This window comes from Ambystoma mexicanum, chromosome 4p (genome assembly GCF_040938575.1).
Source record: "Ambystoma mexicanum isolate Mex_15411 chromosome 4p, UKY_AmexF1_1, whole genome shotgun sequence".
Lineage (NCBI taxonomy): Eukaryota > Metazoa > Chordata > Amphibia > Caudata > Ambystomatidae > Ambystoma > Ambystoma mexicanum.
In genome coordinates, this window is record NC_090927.1 from 1222843786 (window position 1) to 1222867587 (window position 23802).

Sequence of the window (23802 nt, forward strand, 5' to 3'; positions counted from 1 at the left end):
GATGTAATGCTTAATGTTGAGTACATACTGTAGGGCACCTGGCGGGGTCCTGATTTACCCAGGTGGGTATATGTATAATAGACAAAGAATCAGGATCAAGAGATATGACAGAAAACAGAAAACTTCTGTGTGTGTGTATTTTGCATCAACACAGGAAGTTTCGGGTGACTTAGACAATTTATTTTACAGTTCTTTCGATAAGCAAGAAAGGTAAGTGAAATATAAACGGACAAGGTCGGTGGTGGATAGTAGTAACACAGATATGTGTCGGCCTCAGAACTGTTGAGGTCAAAACTTCAATCGGATGCACATTTCCCACAGATGGAGGGGGTATAACAACCCTAAAAACCCGGGAAACATGCGCCTCAGACTTGCATGGGTCCAAGGCATAGCTCACACATGGTGCACACAACAATATTTACATATAACATACACGAGGGGGGTGGAGTTGTGTCACAAGGATCGACACAGGGTGTGTTTTTGCCAAAAAAGGGGGGCTTGGTTAGCGCCTGTCTTTGTGCTGGCCTTCGTCAGGAGAGGCACCTGTGGCGGTGCTGTCCGTTGTATCTGTGGATTTAAACAGACTTGTGAGGATCTCGGGTATAGATTGACTAAGTACTAAAAAGAATTCAATACAGGCAAAGTGGTACCAAGGCGATACACCATATGGTGTATCTGGAGAACAGCATACCTACTGCTGTGGTGGCAGGAGGTTGCTGTTTGGGTAATCCTTAGAAGATGCAGGATTGCCGGTGCATAAATGGCACTTGGTGAGTCGGCTGTCGATTAGTACGGGCCGACGTCTCTCAGGGTCCCGTGCGACTGGTATCGGCCAGGACTGGTCCCATGTCTGAGAGGGGACAGAAACAAGGGTAATGGATCCCGAACTGAGCGTGATGGACAGAATACCGTTGGTGATGGTGGTCCAAAAAGTGCTCATGAGTGCTGGGAAAGGCACGCCTACTGATTGATGTGGGGGCCGTGTCCTCGAGGTATTGAGTGCACTAACCGTGCTGTTGTATCCAGGCTGGAACTCGGTGCGTGATGGGTGGCCGAGATCAGCAGGTGGCTCAAGAACTTCTAGGGTGACAATGGTGCTCACGTGGGAGTAAAAAACCTAAGGGCCTCACTGCCGACAAGATGGTGGACACTACAGGAGCAAATGCCGTGCTCGGCAATCTAGTGCTATAGTGGGCTACGTGACGGTGCCTGGAATAAAAACGTTTATTAGAGTGGAGAGAACGTGGTGCATTAGTGTTGCATTAAAAAACTGCCCAGTCCTCTAGCCGAGGGCGTGGGGCGAAAACGCAAAGTGCTCCTAACGGTAACTTGCCGCAGTAATCTCGCAGGTGCTTGGCTGAACGAGGACCTCTGAACGCCGTGGTTGCTGTATGGAAGATGGAGTGGTAGTGCCTAAAAGGCTCTTCTAGGGCTTGCAACCAGCCAATCAGGGGGCGCTGGGACACTGAGGCTAGACGCGGGAGCCAATCGAGTGGAGCTAGGCATGATATCCAATGGCGTGGAATGAGGCACCGCCACACAGGATGATGGGCAATGTAGTCCCTATGGGCCAAATCATGTTAGCGCAGCGCTGTGTGCTCCAAGCTGTGGGGTGGGTCAACGTGTACCCAACCAGTTTGGGCCGCGTGCTGGAGTGGTCAAGGAGTCACCCACGCCCCTCTCGTGTTGTTACTTACAATCGAAGACATATAAAGACCTTTATCAAAGAAAAAAATATAAAGACCTTTACCAAAGACAAAAATGAGACAATCTACCCGTTTTTTACACCTCTAGTGCATTGAACAGTGGGACCTGCTGGCAGCAAGTGGTGTTTGTCAAATACTGTCTGGCCCTGGTCCCTCGCCGTGTGGATGCAGACTCGCTGTTTTCATAGTGCTAGCGTATGAGCATGACGTGTTTGTAGATAGTGGTGGATCTACAGGGCCCCTCGTATGAGTGTGTGTCTGCGTAGTGACATGCTGGAGGTGTTTGTGTCTCAGAAATTTTTCCATTCAACGGTTATATTTAAGCCTTTCCGTACTGAGTCCAATTTGTGAACCGACTTTTGCTCAAGTCTTGTGAGGGCCAAGTTAATGTCGCCTCCACGTCGTTGTGGCTGGAGTTGCTGGACCACCGTCCAGGAGAATTGTTCGTGGGTATGTTTTTCCTTGATGAAATGTTCAACCAAAGGCTTGTCTTCAACTTGGTTCTTGATGCAGGACCTGTGCTCGTTAATCCTTTGTTTGATCATTCTAATGGTTTTGCCTATGTATACCAGGTTACAGGGGCACTTGATGGCGTAGATGACGAATCTACTTTCGCAATTCGTGTGGCTGTTCAATTTCCAGGTGAGATTGTTGTGGGTGAATGTTTTGCTGTTTGTGGTGAAACGGCAGGCGACGCATTGTCCACAGCTGAAGTGTCCCACCACTGGTGGGAGATTCCACAAGGTAGAAGCAGGTTTTGTAGGTTCCAGGAACGTGTGTACCAACGAGTCTCTTAAATTTTTGTTCTTTTTGAATGCGAACAAAGGTTTTTTGGCTAGGCTGCCGTCGTTTTTAATCAGATGCCAGTGTTTATTAATGGTGTTTTTTATGAGATTGCTGACAGGGTTGTATGTGGTGATGCATTTTCTCCTACCACTAACAACATGGATAAAGTCAACATCGTGTCCTATACGGACGAATATTTTCGCAAATTGATGGGCACCACCACTACCCTTGGATCAGAAGGCGGACCCATCGCACAAGGCGCAAACAAAGACAAACTAGACACCATCCTTCAAAAAAGGAAAAAACTCATACGAACAGAAATGCAAGGAACCTTCATGCTAGAATACTTGAAAGCGGGAATTATCCCAGAAGGATTACAAGTTAAAAACATTCCCAGGGTGTTCACAGACAACCCCAAGTTCAAAGTAAACTTCAGTGGCGTAGGCAACAAATGCAGCCGAGACTGGATTATTCACATAATAGATACAGCCCAGGAAGAATGTAAAAACAGGGAGAAGACCTGGCCACCCTGGAAAAGAAATTTGTGGAGGATATTACCATTAATGACGCCAAACTAAAACTGGAAAAACTAGAAGAAGAGGTAGTGAAATTCAACCAACTCACTGTGGAACGGAAAGTACAGAAATTCAGAAAGGACCTCAATAACTACGCCGAAGAGAAAACATATCCCGATCTCAAAGAAACATACTACAGCGACCTCCAGCAACAACAGAAGACCAACTATAACAGACGTAATTGCATAGTGAATGTCTCCGGCAGTTCAGGATCCTCAAGCGGCAGCGTACCGGGCTCCCCCTGAGGTACAAGGGACCCAGGTCCACCCCCACAACACTTGTTTTTTCAACTATGGGGCCAACGGGGCCGACCGAAGAGACGCCCACAACAGACGGGACAGTATATGAGAACGCGCCAGTGGTACTTGAACCAGCCCTAGCGCCCATTCCTATCTTCAATTTGTCCTCAAGACCACTGGCTCAAGCAGAACAGACCCTACTCGAGAGAGGTTTATCGTTTGTTACAGCCACCAAAGCAGATCCATTCACCACTGAAGCAGAACTCAGACGTTTTTTCCGAACTCTAAGATTAAAATACTTCTTCGAGGTACATTTACCCAGCAAACAGGATTCGGCTTACATCGGCACCCAAGGACCTGAGAGACCTAACGATAATACGACAGGCTTTAAACCTAAATCCACCTTCTTGCCTCCGCCACACACCATCCCGAGCGAATTTGAAACATTTGAAAAAATCGTCATGAAGACTATCAATGATGGCATGATTCAAAAAAAATCTATCAAGACAACCTGAGACAAGCGGAGAGACAGTCCCTGAGGGACCTCAACCAAGACACAACCGTAACAATTAAACCAGCAGACAAGGGAGGAGGAATCGTAATCATGAATACCGCAGATTACAACCAGGAGTGCCAACGACTCGTCAACGATCAAACTTCCTACAAAATGCTGAACAAAGACCCTACACAACGCCTTCAAGAAGAGATTCTCAATCTCACTAAACATGCCGAAGAAGAGGGATGGATCTGCCAGGAAGAACGGGCATTTTTAAACAAAACCCATCCGAGGATTCCGGCCTTCTACATTTTACCCAAAATCCACAAACAGGCCACAAAACCACCAGGCAGACCCAGCGTCTCCGCATGTGATTCACTGTTGGAACCCCTTTCATTGTACACAGATTTCTTCATGAAGCCCTTCATCGGTAAGATGGCATCCTACCTCAGGGACAGTACAGAAACTATCAAGATCTTAGAGACAATACAGCTCATGACCAACTCCATACTGGTCACCATGGATGTCGAGGCATTATACACCTCCATCCCACAGCTAGAAGGTTTACAAGCTCTGGCCATCTGCCTTGAAAAAAGAGCTGACGTTTCCACCGTACCGACACATTTCCTACTCGAATGCATCCGCATTGCGATGGGTGAAAACTTCTTTTTATTCGGCCAACAACTGTATCAACAGATCAAAGGCGTAAGCATGGGGCTACTTTCGCACCGGATGTCGCCAACCTGTACATGGCCCAGTACGAAGAGGACCATATCTACCACAACGACAACCCATACAGATCACACATCAAGATCTGGCGTCGGTACATCGACGACGTATTACTAATCTGGGAAGGAAGCAAAGACGCACTATTAGCCTTTCATCAATGGCTCAACACACGGAACAATCACATTAAATTTACCATCGAGTGGGACTACCAAGCCATCAACTTCCTCGATCTACACATCTATTGGTCCGGAGAAGGGCTGAAAATAGAACTCTTCAGAAAACCAACGGATAGAAATACCTTGCTTCATTTCACAAGTTACCACCCTCAAGGGTTTAAATACAATCTCCCCTATGGCCAATTCCTCTTTATACGCAGGAATTGATCTGACATAGAGAAATTCAACCTCCATGATCAACAACTACAAACACGTCTCGGACAAGGGGGCTATCCCAGAAAATCAATCAGGACCGCCAAAAAAAGATCAGCCAATACCGACCGCTCGGTCTGTCTTACCACCAAAGAAAAAGATCCTATCAACAGAACTGTCTGCGTCACCACATACAACCCTGTCAGCAATCTCATAAAAAACACCATTAATAAACACTGGCATCTGATTAAAAACTATGGCAGCCTAGCCAAAAAACCTTTGTTCGCATTCAAAAAGAACAAAAATTAAAGAGACTCGTTGGTACACACGTTCCTGGAACCTACAAAACCTGCTTCTACCTTGTGGAATCTCCCACCAGTAGTGGGACACTTCAGCTGTGGACAATGTGTCGCCTGCCGTTTCACCATAAACAGCAAAACATTCACCCACAACAATCTCACCTGGAAATTGAACAGCCACACGAATTGCAAAAGTAGATTCGTCATCTACGCCATCAAGTGCCCCTGTAACCTGGTATACATAGGCAAAACCATTAGACCCATCAAACAAAGGATTAACGAGCACAGGTCCTGCATCAAGCACCAAGTTGAAGACAAGCCTTTGGTTGAACATTTCATCAAGGAAAAACATACCCACGAACAATTCTCCTGGACGGTGGTCCAGCAACTCCAGCCACAACGACGTGGAGGCGACATTAACTTGGCCCTCACAAGACTTGAGCAAAAGTGGGTTCACAAATTGGACTCAGTACGGAAAGGCTTAAATATAATCGTTGAATGGAAACATTTCTGAGACACAAACACCTCCAGCATGTCACTACGCAGACACGCGCTCATACGAGGGGCCCTGTAGATCCACCACTATCTACAAACACGTCATGCTCATCGCTAGCACTATGAAAACAGCGAGTCTGCATCCACACGGCGAGGGACCAGGGCCAGACAGTATTTGACAAACACCACTTGCTGCCAGCAGGTCCCACTGTTCAATGCACTAGAGCTGTAGAAACCGGGTGGATTCTGTCTGTTTTTTCTTTGATAAAGGTCTTTATATTTTTTTCTTTGATAAAGGTCTTTATATGTCTTCGATTGTAAGTAACAACACGAGAGGGGCATGGGTGACTCCTTGACCAATCCAGTACCCGGCCCAAACTCGTTGGGTACACGTTGACCCACCCCACAGCTTGGAGCACACAGCGCTGCGCTAACATGATTTGGCCCATAGGGACTACATTGTCCATCATCCTGTGCGGCCGTGCCTCATTCCACTCCATTGGATATCATGCCTAGCTCCACTCGATTGGCTCCCGCGTCTAGCCTCAGTGTCCTAGCGCCCCCTGATTGGCTGGTTGCAAGCCCTAGAATAGCCTTTTAGGCACTACCACTCCATCTTCCATACAGCAACCACGGCGTTCAGAGGTCCTCGTTCAGCCAAGCACCTGCGAGATTACTGTGGTAAGTTACCGTTAGGAGCACTTTGCATTTTCGCCCCACGCCCTCGGCTAGAGGACTGGGCAGTTTTTTTAATGCAACACTAATGCACCACGTTCTCTCCACTCTAATAAACGTTTTTATTCCAGGCACCGTCACGTAGCCCACTATAGCACTAGATTGCCGAGCACGGCATTTGCTCCTGCAGTGTCCACCATCTTGTCGGCAGTGAGGCCCTTAGGTTTTTTACTCCCACGTGAGCACCATTGTCACCCTAGAAGTTCTTGAGCCACCTGCTGATCTCAGCCACCCATCACGCACCGAGTTCCAGCCTGGATACAACAGCACGGTTAGTGCACTCAATACCTCGAGGACACGGCCCCCACATCAATCAGTAGGCGTGCCTTTCCCAGCACTCATGAGCACTTTTTGGACCACCATCACCAACGGTATTCTGTCCATCACGCTCAGTTCGGGATCCATTACCCTTGTTTCTGTCCCCTCTCAGACATGGGACCAGTCCTGGCCGATACCAGTCGGCCCGTACTAATCGACAGCCGACTCACCAAGTGCCATTTATGCACCGGCAATCCTGCATCTTCTAAGGATTACCCAAACAGCAACCTCCTGCCACCAAAGCAGTAGGTATGCTGTTCTCCAGATACACCACATGGTGTATCGCCTTGGCACCACTTTGCCTGTATTGAATACTTTTTAGTACTTAGTCAATCTATACCCGAGATCCTCACAAGTCCGTTTAAATCCACAGATACAACGGACAGCACCGCCACAGGTGCCTCTCCTGATGAAGGCCAGCACAAAGACAGGCGCTAACCAAGCCCCCCTTTTTTGGCCGAAACACACCCTGTGTCGATCCTTGTGACACAACTCCACCCCCCTCGTGTATGTTATATGTAAATATTGTTGTGTGCACCATGTGTAAGCTATGCCTTGGACCCATGCAAGTCTGAGGCGCATGTTTCCCTGCTTTTTAGGGTTGTTATACCCCCTCCATCTGTGGGAAATGTGCATCCGATTGAAGTTTTGACCTCAACAGTTCTGAGGCCGACACATATCTGTGTTACTACTATCCACCACCGACCTTGTCCGTTTATATTTCACTTACCTTTCGTGCTTATCGAAAGAACTGTAAAATAAATTGTCTAAGTCACCCGAAACTTCCTGTGTTGATGCAAAATAAATACACACACACAGAAGTTTTCTGTTTTCTGTCGGATCTCTTCATCCTGATTCTTTGTCTATTATATGCTTAATGTTGAGCCTTTGCCACCTCCCGTGGTTGTGCATGTGTGTACTACTATGTATTCTTATATTCATGAGCATGTTAATCCATGCCAGACCCCATGCTGGAGAAGGAACAAGTTACTTACCTGTAACTGTTGTTCCCCAGCATGGGTCTGGCATGGATTCACATGTGAACCCTCCCTCGTACCCCTCTGCAGCTATTCACTTGGTCATATGCCACTTTACGTGCTACCAAATCTGAGGATGGCTGCCAGAGGCGGAGCTTAGGGAGAGGGCAGTCATTGGCTGGGGGCAGTATGACCCAGACACCAGTGATTGGTTACTACTAAGAAAGACAGATCAGAAACAAAACTGATACTGATTTTTTCTTTACCGAGGATTCCCAGACTGACGACGGGGAATATTCATGAGCATGTGAATCCATGCCAGACCCATACTGGAGAACAGTTACAGGTAAGTAACTTGTTCCATCACTAATACTCGGCGTCCAGACGTACACAAATGCTAAAAGGCTACAGATCACTCGTTGGGAGTTGATGGTAACCATAAATTCAATGGTAAATGGGTTCAACGCATTCACAGAAGAGCGCAGAGTGATAAGGTTGGTGGCACTGCAGAATAGGTACGTTCTGGATCTCCTCACAGCTATGGTAGGAACAGTTTGTACAAAGACAGGAAGTTCCTGTTGCACATTCATACCTAGCAACGATTAAGATAACGGAACTCTCTGACGCAGTTACACAATTGGCCCAGATGCACGCAAAAATGGAAGAGGAAGCAAATGGAATAGGGAAAGACAAGAGCTGGTTGGCTTATCTCTGGTCATGGATGCTGTCCTCGCTAGCTGATGGACTAAAAGTGATAGTTGGCGCTGTAGCACTGGGAGCAGCATCCCTGTGTGGGATCAAGATATGTATTGGAAGGTGCAAGAAGATGGCAGAGGAAGCAGTAGGAATGCAAGTACCAATGGAAATGGAGACTGGACAAGCAATAGATGATCTTGTGAAGGAAAGAGAAAGACTACGACAAAAGATAGCACAGTCAAACCTATTTCAGGTTGAAATAAAGGTAGACAACCCATGCAACCCAAATAAATATGTAGGGAAGTGGGTGTGGTGCAAACCTGAAGGTTGGTCCATCTAAATGGTACTGGTCATTTGAAGAGCATGTCCACTACTATGGACATCTCCCAGGGATGACGAAGGTGTAGCGGTTGGTGGATGACGGAAGAGATTCTGGTGGTGTCGTCAACAAGTCGACCAGAGTGGGGGACTGAAGAGGAGAGGTCGAACTATGCCCCCCATCCTGGAAGACACTCCAACCAGAAGAAAAACCAAAGTCAATATGGCCGCCGATCGTATGAGCTCGCACCAATTCCCACTGCACCCGCGATGGACAAGTACCAGGAGAAATATCCTTTCAGCCGACCCTACAATCCAGGAGCAGTGCGAACACTACCCAAAGTGGATGAAGACGCACAAGACATATGGACAGAATTGACTAAAGCGCTGAGAAGCCATGCCTCAAATCGTTAAGACACCATGACGACCTAGCAGCGTCAGACATGAAGTACACATACCATCTGCACATTCGGGACACACACCCAACCAAGTACACGAAGAACAAATGCGTACAGTTCTATGAGTTAGAGGACAGTGACATGCACATACTGTCTGCATGTTTATTATGTGTGCCATTGGCTTATCACAGAAAACGTAACAAAGCAAGAATGCTGGCAGATGCTTACATGCAAATAACACTATGGAATGGCAGGATCACTCGAGGGACTTGACCAAGCCATAACTCACTAACCTATGAATACTATGGGAAAGCGCAAACAGTATAAACCAGATCATAGTTTAGGAAATCACAGTAGGCCACAGCTGATTCATAAAACCTGACGCCATGCAGAATGCTGTGTTAGCAGAACCACTGCATGCGGAACAAAGCCACCGCCAAGGTTGCAATTTTGCAAAGAATATTCCTTCCCCTGAACCGAATTAACCCCGGCAGCAAAAGTGCATAATTCTCAACTAAATACAACATAATTCAGAGCTCCAGAGCTCACAAACACGGTCTCTGGACACTGTTACCCAGCTGAGCAGATAGGGAGCCAAGAACTGGTGGCTGGGAAGCGCAGCTGTCTCAAGGACCAAGGCAGTGACTTGCAACAAACTTGTTACAGCCCAGCAAGAGTTGTACAATGGGAAGGGAGCACTCTCATGGCAATGATGAACTACACACGGTTACATCGCAGACACATAATTGCACATAGCACTGTGAACAGGAGCAGTCTGAGCTGGGAACTGATTTTGTCCCAGGTCTGGGGGCTCACAGCTCAGCGAATCACAGCTTATGGCCGTAGTGGTGGGTAGCTGGGGCCACCAAGCAATCATTGGGTCCACATAATGTAACAATTAGTAAGTAGCAATTTTCAGGGAATGGACCAGGCCTGACACCTTACATAGCCATGTCAAATCCAAAAACCTCTATAGGGGATGCTATAGGGGAACTACTACTGGCTAATCAATCCAGAGTGGAGTTAGGGTTTTGGAGAAGGGCCGAGGGTTTGACGTAACTATGATGCAAACTGCTATCAAAACTGGCCTGCGAGCTAAAGTTCTTCGAGCTTGCATGGATTCGCCCCGAGCATCTGATCCCTGTGGGTTGTTGACTGTAATAAACCCCAGTTGAACTTGCTACTTGTCTGGACTTGCGTTCCTTTCAGGATTGGGAAGGAGTTAGGCCTTCCATGAGTTTGATGTCCGCGAACACCTAGCAAACTGCCCTGCTTGCCTGGGAGTTCTCCCTAACAGAAATACATGGCAACTCTCCACTTTTCAATACTTGTGACCTTGCTACAGAAGGCCCCTGTGGCTGCCAGCTCTCCCGCAGGTCAAGCTGTAGTAGGTTTGCTTTCTTGAAAATGCTGCATTTGCTAAAGATTACAGGAGAAGGAGAATTCAGTGCATGTTCCGTGTGTGTTTCACACATCCATTTTCCAAATGCTACTGGTAATTCCAATGAAGCACGATGTGGAATAGAGGTTTGAGCAACTATGGCTTGCCTACATTTTTATATTTGTAAGGATGGTATATGATAGGAAAACAGGATAATGGTCAGTTTGTATGGTGGGGCGAGACAGCCTAACATTTTTGGGGGCTTCTTGCAGAGCCCCATGGTGAGATGTTTTCCTAATGGGGGATCATATGTTTTGGGCAACCTGATTATGGGAACCGGGTGGCCTAGATAGTTACTCTCGCTACTCCCCATTGCAAAGACAGCATCCCTCTCCCTTGGCCAATTGATGACTTCCCTTAGTTCTGGCTTTAGAACCCTTGCCTGATGCATTCCCCTTTCTGTTTCCCTCTCTTTCTCGGGTCTGTGTGTCCCCCCTTCTCTCTCTCTCTCCCTCCTCTCTCTCTCCCTCTCTCTCTCTCTCTTTCCCTCTCTCTCACCCCCTCTCTCCCCATCTATCCCCTTATTTCTCTCCTTCTCTCCCCCTCTCTGCCATCTCTCCCTCCGCTCTCTCACTTCTCACAGCATCTCTCTCTGCATCTCTCGCTCTCTCTCTGCATCTCTGTGCGTCTCCTTCTCTCTGCTTTAAGGACTCCATATGACATAGCACATGGTCTCACCATCACTTCCTCACCCAGCCTTTAACACTGCTTTTGTCACAGGGGGATCATGTGGTTCTTTCAGCAGAAAACATGGCAGTCCTACTTCTAGCTCACAAATCCACCTCCAGACAACAGTCCTGTAGTAAACTGATACATTTTTGCTACTGATCTTTTACAGAAAGGCTCAATGCGTCTTCGGACATCCCTGGATCATGTCCATACCTTTGTGACCAACCTGACCTCCTCAGAGCTCAGACTAGATTTCTGAGAAGCATATCTTTTGGCAGTGGGTGCTTCTCTGAATTCTACGGGGAACCTCTTTTTATGGTAAAATCTAGTGTTCAAAAACCCTTGTGTGTGCTGTTTTCCATGGGTCAAATATACTCCACCCCGCCACTGTGGGATCACAACCTGGGTCTTGCAGCTCTCATGGTAAAGACATTTGAACTGTTGTCCTCAGTAGACCTCTGTCGGGTTCCATGAATAAATAATTCTTGTCCCTCAAGTCGGCCGTATGAATTGGGGAACGTCAATTAGCTGTAGAGAAACGCTTGTTTGGGTCTCCGTGCTCAACCATTTTTCATCCTTTATATGGTGACGGCGTTCAAATTAAACCAAGAAATAAATGTACTCATTTTGTTTGCTGACCCCTTAGGCGATCTGCAAATAATTCTTCACATCTTAAACGTTTACCTGGAATATACCAAGAAGTCTTCCAACAGACTTCACACATGGACACCATTGCCAGATGGGTGGCATCTTGCATTTTGGAATGTTACAAGCTACTACACTACCCAAAAGGGTATGCATGCACATCTGGTCTAGCTCAAGGCTGCTGTTCTTGCTTTTCTGAAGCAAGTAACTCTGGGCAACTTCAGTAGGGCATTGTGGGCCTCCCACTTGAGTTTTGTTTTGCAGTCACTGCTCTATAGATGCAAATTCCAGATTGGATGCCAAGTTTATCCTGGCGGTCTAGCTGAACCTCTTTAGTTAGCCTTTTTCATTTATTCTTTAATCCTCCTTCCTTCAGGGCACAGGACGTATGAATAAACTTAAGTTACTTGCCATAATAACTACTGTAACTTAAGTCCCATTTACCCATATGTCACGCCCCACATCCATGCTACTGAGAGTTCCTTCAGTTTACTAACTACTTCGAAAGGAACTGGTGGCTGGGAGACAAAGCGCGCATGAGAGGAGGGTTTGGTGCACTTGCTTGCCCATCCATGTGCCCTCTACTATTCTAAATCTGCTGCGTCAAGTGCTCTGATCCCATCCCCAGTGGAACTACATCCTACAAGTATGGAGGGAAGGGGAATTTGTAGTATAGTAGTCAGTGCTGCGAGTATCTTTAACTTGCATATTTACCACAAGGTTCGCTACCAAGCAAATGAGTGCTGTACGAAAGAAGGGGCTGATAAAGTAGTCAACAGGGCGAGAGAGAAAGAGAAGGAAGAAGGGGCACGATAAAGTATGGTTGGGGGAAGGGAGAAAGAATCCCTGAAACCAGGGCGAATGTCAGGATACCTATGAGGAGAGCATTGTCTTGTAATCTATTCCCACCATTCTTCCAGTATTACTTCAAAATTCTTCAGTAAGATTGAGAATTTGTGGGAGGATAGTATCAATTATGTGTTGCTTCATCATGTTCTTCTCTGATCCTATGGGTTTATCTTTTTTTGGCAGTTTGTATGGCTTCTTTAACCTCTGTGGAGAGTTGGAAATTAGGTGAAACTGAAGTATCGGGATGTACCGTTTCATATATCCATCATAACCTGGGCTAGTGGTACCCAGGTGGCTGCCACAGAGCCGGTCACAAAGTTGGACGTTTACCCTCTTGGTATCTAGCTAGCAAAGATTTCTCAGATCCTGTATGCTGCTGGAGCTATTTCAAAGAAGGGGAATCTGTGGGAAGAGCTTTGTATCCATGGGCGTAGCACATGGGGGCGGGGACAGGGGGACAAATCCCCCCCCCCACAATTTTAAGTGGGGGGGGGTGTAATGTCATTTATCCCCCCCCCCAGAATGTGTTTGGTGTGTCGTGCATGGATCTGTTTTTGAAGTGGGGGGAGGGGCTGCTTACCATGTAAGCTGCCCTCTCCCCCCTGCCCCCCAAAGCATGGGGGCAATACCCTGAGGGCAGATGGGTGATCATCTGGCCCCGGGGAAGGGGGGCAAACATAAAAAAAAAGTTTTAAAAAAATAGTTTTGGGTGGGGTGGGTTACGGGTGGGACCACTAGCCACCAGGGATTTTTGCAAGGGGGGTGGCTCTCTCCCCCCACCCTAAGTGGATGGGGTGCACCTTATGTAGCCCTCCCTAGGAAGGGGTACATGAGATGCCCTCCATCCATTTGGGGTGGGGGGGAGAGGCCACTGCAAATATTGGCAGAGCCACCCCTCCCAAGCCTGGGGTAGTATGTTTTGAACCCCCCCTCCCCCGGGTGGCAGATGGCCACACACATGTGCCCATCTGCCCCTAGGGAAGTGCAAAACAAAAATATCTATATTATAACTTTTTTTGGGGGGGCCCACCACTAGACCTCCAAGATTTTTTGTGTTTGATAGGGGGACAGCCCTTCCCACACCCTAAGTGGATGAGGGCGCACCTTATGTAGCCCTCCCATGGCGGCAGATTTCTGCCCCTAGGAAGGGGTGCATGAGATGCCCCCATCCATTTGGGGTGAGGGGAGAGGCCACTGCAAATATTGGCAGAGCCAACCCACCCCCCAAGCCTGGGGCAGTGCGTTTTGCCACCCCCCTGGGGGCAGATGGTCACACACATGTGCCATCTGCCCCTAGGGAAGGGCAAACAACTTTATATATATATTATAACTTGTTTTGGGTGGGGGGCCCACTAGACCACCAGGTTTTTTTGTGTTTGAAAGGGGGGGTTGCCCTCTCCCCCCACCCTAAGTGAATGGGGCACCTTATGTAGCCTTCCCTGGGGCAGATTTCTGCCCCTAGGAAGGGGTACATGATATGCCCCCGTACATTTGGGGTGGAGGGAAGACCACTGCAAATATTGGGCGATTCACGCAAGTCAGACCTTTGTGGATTCCCACGGGTGTCTTCTTTTCGGAAATGCATGGGGTTCCCTGTTTTCCTTCGTGGCTTCGACACCGTAGGCCCAAATCTGTAGGTTGTCCACATGAGCAAAATTCCTGAAAATCTGCTGTGAGAAAGGACTTTGGGTTACCAGTGTTTTAGGCTTTTCCCGTTGCACCCAGGTAGGTGCACCCACACATGCGAGGTACCGTTTTCATTGGGAAACCTGTGGGAATGCGGGAAGGTAGGCCATGTGGTGTTGGCTGCGTGTTTCGGTGGGTGACCAGAGTGAAATGTGCGGAAATTGTGTTTTTTATTCTGTCATTTTCCCGATTTCCCCACAAACTATGGAATCTTTCCCTACATAGTTGTTGCCTGACCTGTGCAAATCACCCCTTCCTAAATTTGGAATATTGTCTACTTTTCAGAAATGTATGCCTTTCTGGCTTCCCATCTAGCTTTCCTACCCTTTTCTTCCATTCCGTCCATGCATGTCCTATTGGACAAAAAACGTCAAAATCGCCTACCTCTCACAAAACGGCTGATTAGCATATCAAAATGTTATTTTGGTTTCACTCAATCTGTTCTTGAAAGTCTGGAAAATGGCGAATCCAGCACAGCAAACCATTTGTTCCTAGCTCTTACAAGGAAAACACCACAGGCTTCTTTGTGCAACATTTTATTGGCATTTTCTGAAGAAAAAATTTTTTCTCCATTTTGGTTAATTTCTCTCACCCCCCTACAGCAAACTAGGATTCCTGTGTGGTGTTACAGCACCACCTACATGTGGGAAAAAAGTGGCCAACTTTGGCCGAGATATCTCGTGTAACAAAGAAGTTACATGGGATTGAATGGCGACATACCAAAATCACCAAAAAAGGCCTTGACACGGGGGGGGAAATACCCATGGTAGTTAAGGGATTAAGACGGTAAAACCCCAGAGGAGATATCATTTGTAAGGTAGCTCAGTTAGTTAATTCTCCAAATGCAGATTGTGCACAGGAATATGTAACACCTGTGTTCAGCACCTGGCTTAATCTTCTGGTGGGATAATAGGCAGAGTGAATGCATTCAGCTTCCGATGCAACACAGCATTTTCCAGGTCAATTGGTTCAGAAAAAGTGGTGGAAAACACTATTACTGACGCGTTTTCTAATTGGCCAGATTTTTGTGCATTTTCTGGGTGGAGTTCGGGAGCTGAGTGGACACACCAGGACCCCCTGTATTTCCTGCTCCACCAGACAAATGCGGCCTTACTGCCAGCATGGATTCTCATGCTGGAAATAAGGAAAGGGATTCCTTTGGGATCTGCTTGGAAATGAAACCTGGTAAAAGCGGGCGGAGTCCAGAGGAAGCCATTGTCAATTCCGCCAGCAATTGCTAATTGTGTGAGGTATTTACACTCTTCCAAAGTGGAAAAGCCATGTGATTTCACCTGCCTTTTACCCTAAAATCTTCCATTTTGTGGCGCAAAAGTAAAAATGTGCGCCAATGGAAGTGGTCCACTCTATGCAGTTTACTTTGCGCCTTGATGCTTGGGGGTTTGCGTGATGCTACTTATGTAATAAATAAATACATTTAACACGACCCCAGATAAATGCCAATTCGTGATCAGAATGAGTGAGCATGGCATGTCACTGGTAAGAGGGTGTGCTGTGCTTCTTGACTGCGTTGGCAAATGCCCTTAATTGCCATCTCGCCTTAAGCAGGTGCTGAAACCCATCAGTGTGGATTGCGCAATAATATGTCGACAGATGTATTTCAAATGGCCAATTTCGCTCTTTGGGTAACATTGTCAAAGTGGGAGAATGTTGGCCAGCATGTGCCATTTTCTCTGTGGAGTGAATTGTGCCCACCCCGAGGAAGAAGTGTGAAAAGCCCACAAGGGCACTGTGCCCTGCTCTTTCTGTGTGTGTCTTCCCCACAGGGCGACAGATGCCGACTCAGACATGGGTAAGTCTCAGGTGGCAAGCCTGTACCCTAGTTGATGTGGCAAAGGATTCCAGACTTCTGAGGCTGATAACATTAGTAGCATTGAGTTACATGCCACCTGACAGGTATGTGTGATAAAGTTGCAAAGCAGAGCTGTTAGTGGGCCAAAGCAGGAGGCAATGTCTGCCCACTCTTAAAGGGTACGTACAACCAAAAGTAATGGGCCCCTCCCCCATCATGGCTGTAGGGGCCAGGCTCCAAAACAGGGCAAGAATGCCCTCCAATCATCCATGCCCACGAGTAGGGTACCCCTCGTGCTCCAGGAAAACTGTTCAGCAACCTCTGTGCTTTCCAGGTGGTACTAACGTTATTGAAAGCCAGAAGTCTAAAAGGTAATCGCTTAATTGCAGCTGGAAATTAGCTCCTGTTGTGATCAAAATGTCTTAACCAAGTGTGACATCATCCCCTTCCTTTATAGGCAATATGTGTGCTCTTGTGTTTCTTTATCCACTGAATTACTGTTAGAAACAAAGGCAAGAGTTGTGTCTCTTTGTAGGCATTAGGAAGACAGCTGCCAGCCTCTGGCATAATATGCCCATGTTCTTCCAATATTGGCTAGATGTTGCCCTCTTATGGCCAGGTAGAACCATCATGGCAGTGACTGCCAAATGCCTTTCCACTGCAGACAGAAAAGTGGAAATAAGAGGCCAATTCAAGACACGGAACAAATAGAAGTTAAGGCAGACTGCAGCTGCCTTTGCTGTGTTAGAGAGAATATGTTGAGTGTTCAAGCAAGGAGGTATGTATTAAGCAAGCAAGCAGTGAGACAAGGGAGAGAAAAAGAAAGGCCAGAGGGGCTCTTTGAATAATGTAACAGGTCAGAGGACCCATGCTCTGCCGTTGTAGTAACATATGAGAGAATCAAATAGATCAGGCTTTGCAGCAAATGTTAAACGAGAAAGGATCAGAGTCCAGCTCTGCATTCAGAATAACAAAGGCAAAGAAAGGCTAGGCTCTGAAGCCAGCTTGAGATGGAATAAGAGGGACCAGACTCATCGTGAGAGGCTAGCCTGGCCCTGGCAGGGGCGCTAGAGGGGCAGCCCACATAGCGGGCTGCCCCTCTGGCCACCCCCTGGGTCCACATACACCCCACCTACTAGGCATCCCTGGGGTCCGACACATCCGGCTGCGGCCCTGGGGAGTGCTTATAAGGGGTTGGGCTTGTGATCGCTCATCCTCCGTGTTTGCTGTACACCGCCCCCTCCCTGTAGGACAGTCAAAGCAGCAACATCACACACCTGCCTGGTCCCTCTACTCCCATAACAGGGCTTACTCAGAGGTACAAACAAGATTTCCTCTTTCTTTGAAACCCCCATCTTTCCATGCCAAGAGACGCTCACGTCTCTTTGCCCCACACAAAAAAGTAGCAACTTCCAGTTGGTAGAAAAGGCTTCACCTCCTTTATTTGGCAGGAGTCCACTTACAGGTGATCTGCCTCTTAACGAGCTGGCGTCCTAGCTGTGGCCCACTGGAAGTAATGTTTATTTCCTCTCTCTTACCATGAGCTCATAGTCAGATGAAAAATCCAGAAATGCAACATACAAAGACATGTTCTTTGCTGCTGCATCCTTTTAATTTTCTTCTGTTTTCTTTTCTTCTTTTCTCTTGTTTTATACAGTGATATTTGTAATTTAATACGTACTGCTATTTTAATGTTGTTAAAAAGCGAGTTCTTTGACTAAAACACAATAAATAAATAAAGCAAAGTCCCCAAGATGTCCCCTGTCCCCCCCCAGATTTTATGTGTCTCCTACGGCCCTGTTTGTATCCACCAGAAAGAGCAGTACAAACAGTAAGTAATGTGTGTTTTAACAACATGGGTTCAGTCACAGAAAAGAAGCAGGAAATTACTTCTGAGTATTACTGGTGAGTAATGTTTTCTATGAGTTACAGATTTGTAAAGATTACAGTATTGGGGCACTGTGCACAATAGATTGCAGATCCCAGTATACTGGCACTGTGCACAATATATTGAGCTGTTGTATCTAATTTGCTTACTTATATCACGTCAGACTGCACATATACACTTAGAAAATCCAATATAAGCAAAGTAATTGCTATTCTTGTTTGTGTATGTTTCCTGTAGAAATACAGAATTTGCATTCAGTTTAAGAACCCTTGATTTCATTATCCAATCAGAAAGCCTTATTCATTTAACAGAAACCAGTACAGTCGGCTTTAGGTACAGTTAAAATTTGAGACTGATTTAATCACTTTTGGACAGCCCATATTCACCTGCCAAGATGTTTGGAAATCCTTTTGTGTGTACAGTGCACCTTTTCATGATATCTTTTCGGTTTTGTTGCAGGGTGGTGGTTTTGGAAAGCAGACCGACTGATAACCCAACGGCTAATAGCAATTTATATATTCTTGCTGGTCATGAGAACAGTTACTGAGCAGATCTGCTCATGCTAGCTAACTATGCAGCTCTGCAATACATCACTGGTGAACACTACTGCTGCATTGAAAGCAGCAGCTTGAAATTATGCTACACCTGCAAATACCCAGATTTGCTTGTTTTTCTTTAATTTATTGTGACATGAGACAAAGATGCAGAACACGTTGCCATGAAGTGGTATGACTCATTACACAGCTGTTTCCTGAGACCGCTTGTGGGTGGATCCTGCAGCAAACGTTTCATTCTTTGTCTTATCTGCAGCATGACTACACTTTAAAGAATGTATATATACTGTCTAAAAGCCTAAATACTTTAAATGCAAGAAAATATTTTATTGTTAGAAATGTTATTTAAATACAAATATATTTTAAATGTTAAATACACAGCATTTAGTAGGCGCCCTTTTTATGTTTTCCTATTGATTTTACAGTGGCAATATTTTTAAAACTGTTCTTTCATATTCTATCCTTTTTCTCTTTGACACATACCTGCTGTTCCTACACTATATATTTCCTTTTATACACACTCTAATTTTAAAAAGATGCCACCTTTCTGTTAAATAATACATATGTAAAAAGTTAATTTTATGAACTGTGAACATAAATTATTTGTTTCAAAATCCCTGTTTCCACCATCAATGTAACTTCCATGCCTTTTCTTATGTATATGTTTATTGTTCATGCATTCATAGATAAATGATTTGCACCTTACCTTTGATTTAGAAGAAAATCCTTATTTGTTAGCTCCAAAATCATTATTGCTTCATAGTGTAATTAAATGTGAAAGAGTTTGTTTGTAAAATACATTAATATGTCCTCTCCCATCTCCAACCGGTCAGGAACCTTTCCGCAAAGCAATTTGCCTGGAACATGCCCTTTTAAAAGTGTGCTGCGGCTTTATGAAACTGATCAGGGGCTCCCACAAATTGTGCCTGCCTACCAATACGCGTCATTGTGTAGTCTACGCTATCTGTTCATAGTGTTATGACAAGGGGCTTGAGCAGGAACTATTCAACTGTGTTTGAGTTCCCTTTTATTAGGCATTTGGGGTGCTCTTTCATTATCTTCATTTACATGTTTTCTAAAGTCTGACATCTGTGTCTTTCTCTGTACAAAGTCCATTATAGTGTTTAAGGTTTTGTATAAGGGTCGGCTCCCTCTGCTTCTGCAGTTCTAGGTGAACACCCAATTAAAAAAGAATACCAACAAGTAGGCACGCTAGTTTCTTAAATTAATCAGTCGGCTGTTCTGGCAGCGCATGCTATGCATATATGGGATGCAGTGGGCAGGGAGGATAAGCTCCTCCTTCCAATGCATGTTCATGAAATCCACTGTGTGGTTAAGAGTAGGTAACTGGACCCATGTCTACCGTTTCTTTGCACAGACATATAATACATAGCTCAGAGCTTCTTTTTTTATGAGGCATATAAGACTAAGTAATTGATGTGCCTAATGATGAGAAAACATTAGTCCCACTGTGAAGTGCACCAGCAATGCAAGAGAGATGCAAGCTGGGCAATCGACATAATTTAAACCATTATCCCACTCTAAGAAGCAGTAGGGCTGATGATCTTCTACTAAAGTTCCATTACAGGAACTCTGGGCTGTCATCACTACTAGAACTCTGTTCACCAAGCTCATCAAGATAATTATCAACATGACCGGATCACCTGGGAATTCATCTCTACCTCTAACAAGATGCAGGCTGAGATTGGACTCTTCAAAGCACCTGGTTCACTGTGGTGTTCTCGATCAACCAAAATTATCAGTTTCCAATGGATTTAATTCATTTGGGCCTTTCTGGATGCCTCCCTGTTAATTGGTGTCCCAACTACCTGGGGGGATGTTGGAAGTGGAGAAGGAAAATACCCATTATTAGAGAGATGCAAGTCCTAGTCTAGGTGATTCTGTATAAAATATGCTGATTGATGATCCCATCTGTATAGATCCCGATGCTAGAACCTTTCATTAGGATCAAATATCAGATCCTGAAGCGATGGAAATGAATGTGTGAAAGCAAAGGGCTACCAAATGAAAGTCTTGATTAAGAACACTCGACCAACATCTCTGACGGAGCACTTTGCGCTGGGCAAATATCAAAACTACTTAATCTGCTGCTTTCTTTGTGAATTTCATAAGGATTTTTTATTGGGCAGTTACTTTATTTAAGACCTTTCACAGATATAAATGTTTTAACACGACACATTCATATTAACCCAAAATGAAAGAACAAATATCATTTAGTTAAATCAGTCAGGATGGTACTAAAATAAATGTTTAAATACTGCACAGAACTAAAAGTTATGAGACCTGTCTGTCAACATTCTCTCTTAAAATTCATTTTAGGGTGCATGGCCACATCTCACAAATTTGTTTTTTTTAAGAGAAATAAAATTGCTTCTTAAAAGAAATGTAAATGTTCTATTACATTGGCGTTAGTGACATGTTTTAAGACCTATCCTAACATTTCAGTCATGCATTTCATATGTCTTAGTGCTGGCGTCAAAATCATTTAAATACGGTATATAAGTAATATTTCTTTTTATTTAAATCTTAAAAATAAATGGGTAGTATCGGGCCTGAGGTCAATTAACTAAACACTGATTGGGAGCCCGGGGGAACTGTACAACTTTAGTATACAGTGCAAACATTGTATTGGAGGTATAAGGTGGCAGGACAGAAGTTAATGAATATGGTTTGTCCAAGAAATGCAGCACGTAGTTGATAATGTTATGTTTATGACGTATCCAGTATTTTGATACATTTAAGCAAGCACTCATTTTCCATTTTTTGTAAGGTATCTCACCTTGCTTTAACATGTTATTTTACTTCAAATATGAAGTAATAAAAATCCTTTGGTGCATTGAAGCACTCTTATTCATTTATGAGGGAACCTATACTTTAGTAGGGTCTAAATGTGTTTTTGTTTTCCATCATGCACAAACCATTTTAGTCTATGGGATCCTATGGAACTCATTAATTGGAAAAATAATCTACCCCTCTGGTCCTTACTTTCACTGTAAAAGGAAGCCTTATCCAAGAACCATACACACTGTTTCAAAGACAGATTGTATAATGTACAGGAAATGCCTTCCTTCAAAAGCACCAGATTTTCACATTAATCTATAAATATTCCTATTGAGCTTCCAATGTAGACTTCTCTCATCCTACTGAGGCAGCCTTTCAGAGTATCCAGAATTCTCTCTAGTAAGAAGGAAACCAATCCCATATGTATTCCCTTCTACATTATTAGCTGTTACCAAATCCACATGGTTGCCATTCCCACAGGAACTACAGCCATGTATCCAAAGTCAAGACATCATCTTTGGCTTTCCAGAGGCACTTGTCAATTTTTGGTATTTGTTGGGCAACCATGTAGGCAACTCTTGGTGCCTTTTTTGGTGACATTATTCCTTGAATATTATCCAGGTATGTGGTTTCCTTTGCACAGAAAGCTCTGTGACCGGTCCCTTTATTTAAATTTATAAAGCCACTGCATCTTTCTTAAGGAAATGTTCACATCAGGTCTGTTGTGGTGTTGAGTTTACAACCCGTTGTGATGGAAGGATAGTACGGTTCACTATGACACTCCTGGTAATTTGTTGTATACTTTGCAGTCTTTTGTACTTTCATGTGATCACAATAAACAGACTTTTGTCATAATTAGTATGTTATATCACACAAGTGCTTAGTTTGTTATCAAATGTAATCTATGTACATATAGGTAGTATTTTTAAGTAAGAGTAACTTTTTAGTATTGACGTCATAGACTCGATGTAGATAGTGGTCCTGCAATGATGTACAAGTGTCTTAACTGTACAGTTGTTGATTTTGTTAATGAAGTAGAAATCTAATTGGGAGTACTATTTTCAGCACTTACCAAATAATTTTCTTGGATGTGCTTCTATGTACAAAATGGATGCAGGCAATGGACACACTGCGTTTGAGAACACTAATGTATTTTTATTACATGTAATTTAGAAATGGGAGCCTAAATCTTGTAATTTTTAAAAACAATTGTAATATAAGCTGTATTCATTTTATAATCTTGTTCTTAATTTGAAAGCAAGTACACCGGTGTTTATATTTGCACAGCCTTGCACATGTATTTAGTCACAAAGGTTAGCTGTTACTGTGGACATGCTTTGACTTCAAAGTACTGCTTTTGTTTAATTGTATTGTTTCCATGGAGAAAAGTCAAACAATTCAGCGCTGCACATTTAATCTGGACTCTTTTTTTAAATCAAAATGCAAAAAAATATAACTTCTGTTTGCTGAAGAATGCAATCCTTTTCTGAAAAGATTTTGATTCAGGATTGCCGTACTGTGATGTGACACTGAAGGTGTCTGAAATATAAAGACAATGCACATTATTAAAATCAGATAACATTTTTTGTGCACACAAGACATTGCACATGCAGTTACATTCCCTTGAATGGAAGTTACTTTACATTTGTGTGCCATGCCTTTTGTTTATTCTTGCCTTATGAGCATTTTCTTATTGTCTTCGGTATGGCCAAATAATTTAGTTACTACCTCATTAAATGGTGTAATGGATACCACACATCACAGCAACTTCATTTTGGATCAACATTTCTTATGATGACTGTTTTCATATGTAGATAGCCCAATCTGGCAAAATGCACATACTTCGAGCCTATTTTTGTGAGTATGGCCACTAAAAGCAGATAAAGATGTATGTGAGCAGCAGTATTGATGTGCAAATGCTTTTAGATATGTCCATGATTGTAAATATTGTAAAATAAACATGTTTTTTTAAGAAATGTGCTTTTGTTATATTTACTCCAATGAGATAAAAAGGTATTTTATATAAACGCAATCGTAAATTCCAAGCGTCTGATGCACACTTTAACCCCACAGACTCCGTATCCATGAAAAATAGATTTTGCCTCCTCCCCAGTGATTCCTCCTCTTTGATATATCTGATATCCTGCTTACAGCTTCGGATACTTTTCGACAGCAGAGGGCGCAGTGCATCATCGACTCAAGGTCCTTCCTGTGGCTACGATCCCACTCTCAACACTGTGACATTGACGCTGGTATAAATAGCATGCACCACCCACTGGCGTAACAGGGTCCCCTGCATCCCCCGCTGTGCTGTTGGGGGGGG

The 23802-nt window shown here is 44.7% G+C and overlaps 1 protein-coding gene across 4 annotated transcripts in view; it reads left to right on the plus strand.

Annotated features, from left to right (window-relative positions):
* MAP4K3 (mitogen-activated protein kinase kinase kinase kinase 3) overlaps positions 1–23455 on the plus strand; it is a 2398077-nt gene extending 2374622 nt beyond the window's left edge. For all 4 annotated transcript variants that reach the window (XM_069606874.1, XM_069606875.1, XM_069606876.1 and 1 more), the window contains one exon: positions 18583–23455. In XM_069606874.1, the coding sequence (XP_069462975.1) occupies positions 18583–18670 (88 nt within the window). In that variant the 3' untranslated portion in view covers positions 18671–23455. The remainder of the gene's footprint in view (positions 1–18582) is intronic.
* Positions 23456–23802: the final 347 nt, after the last annotated feature.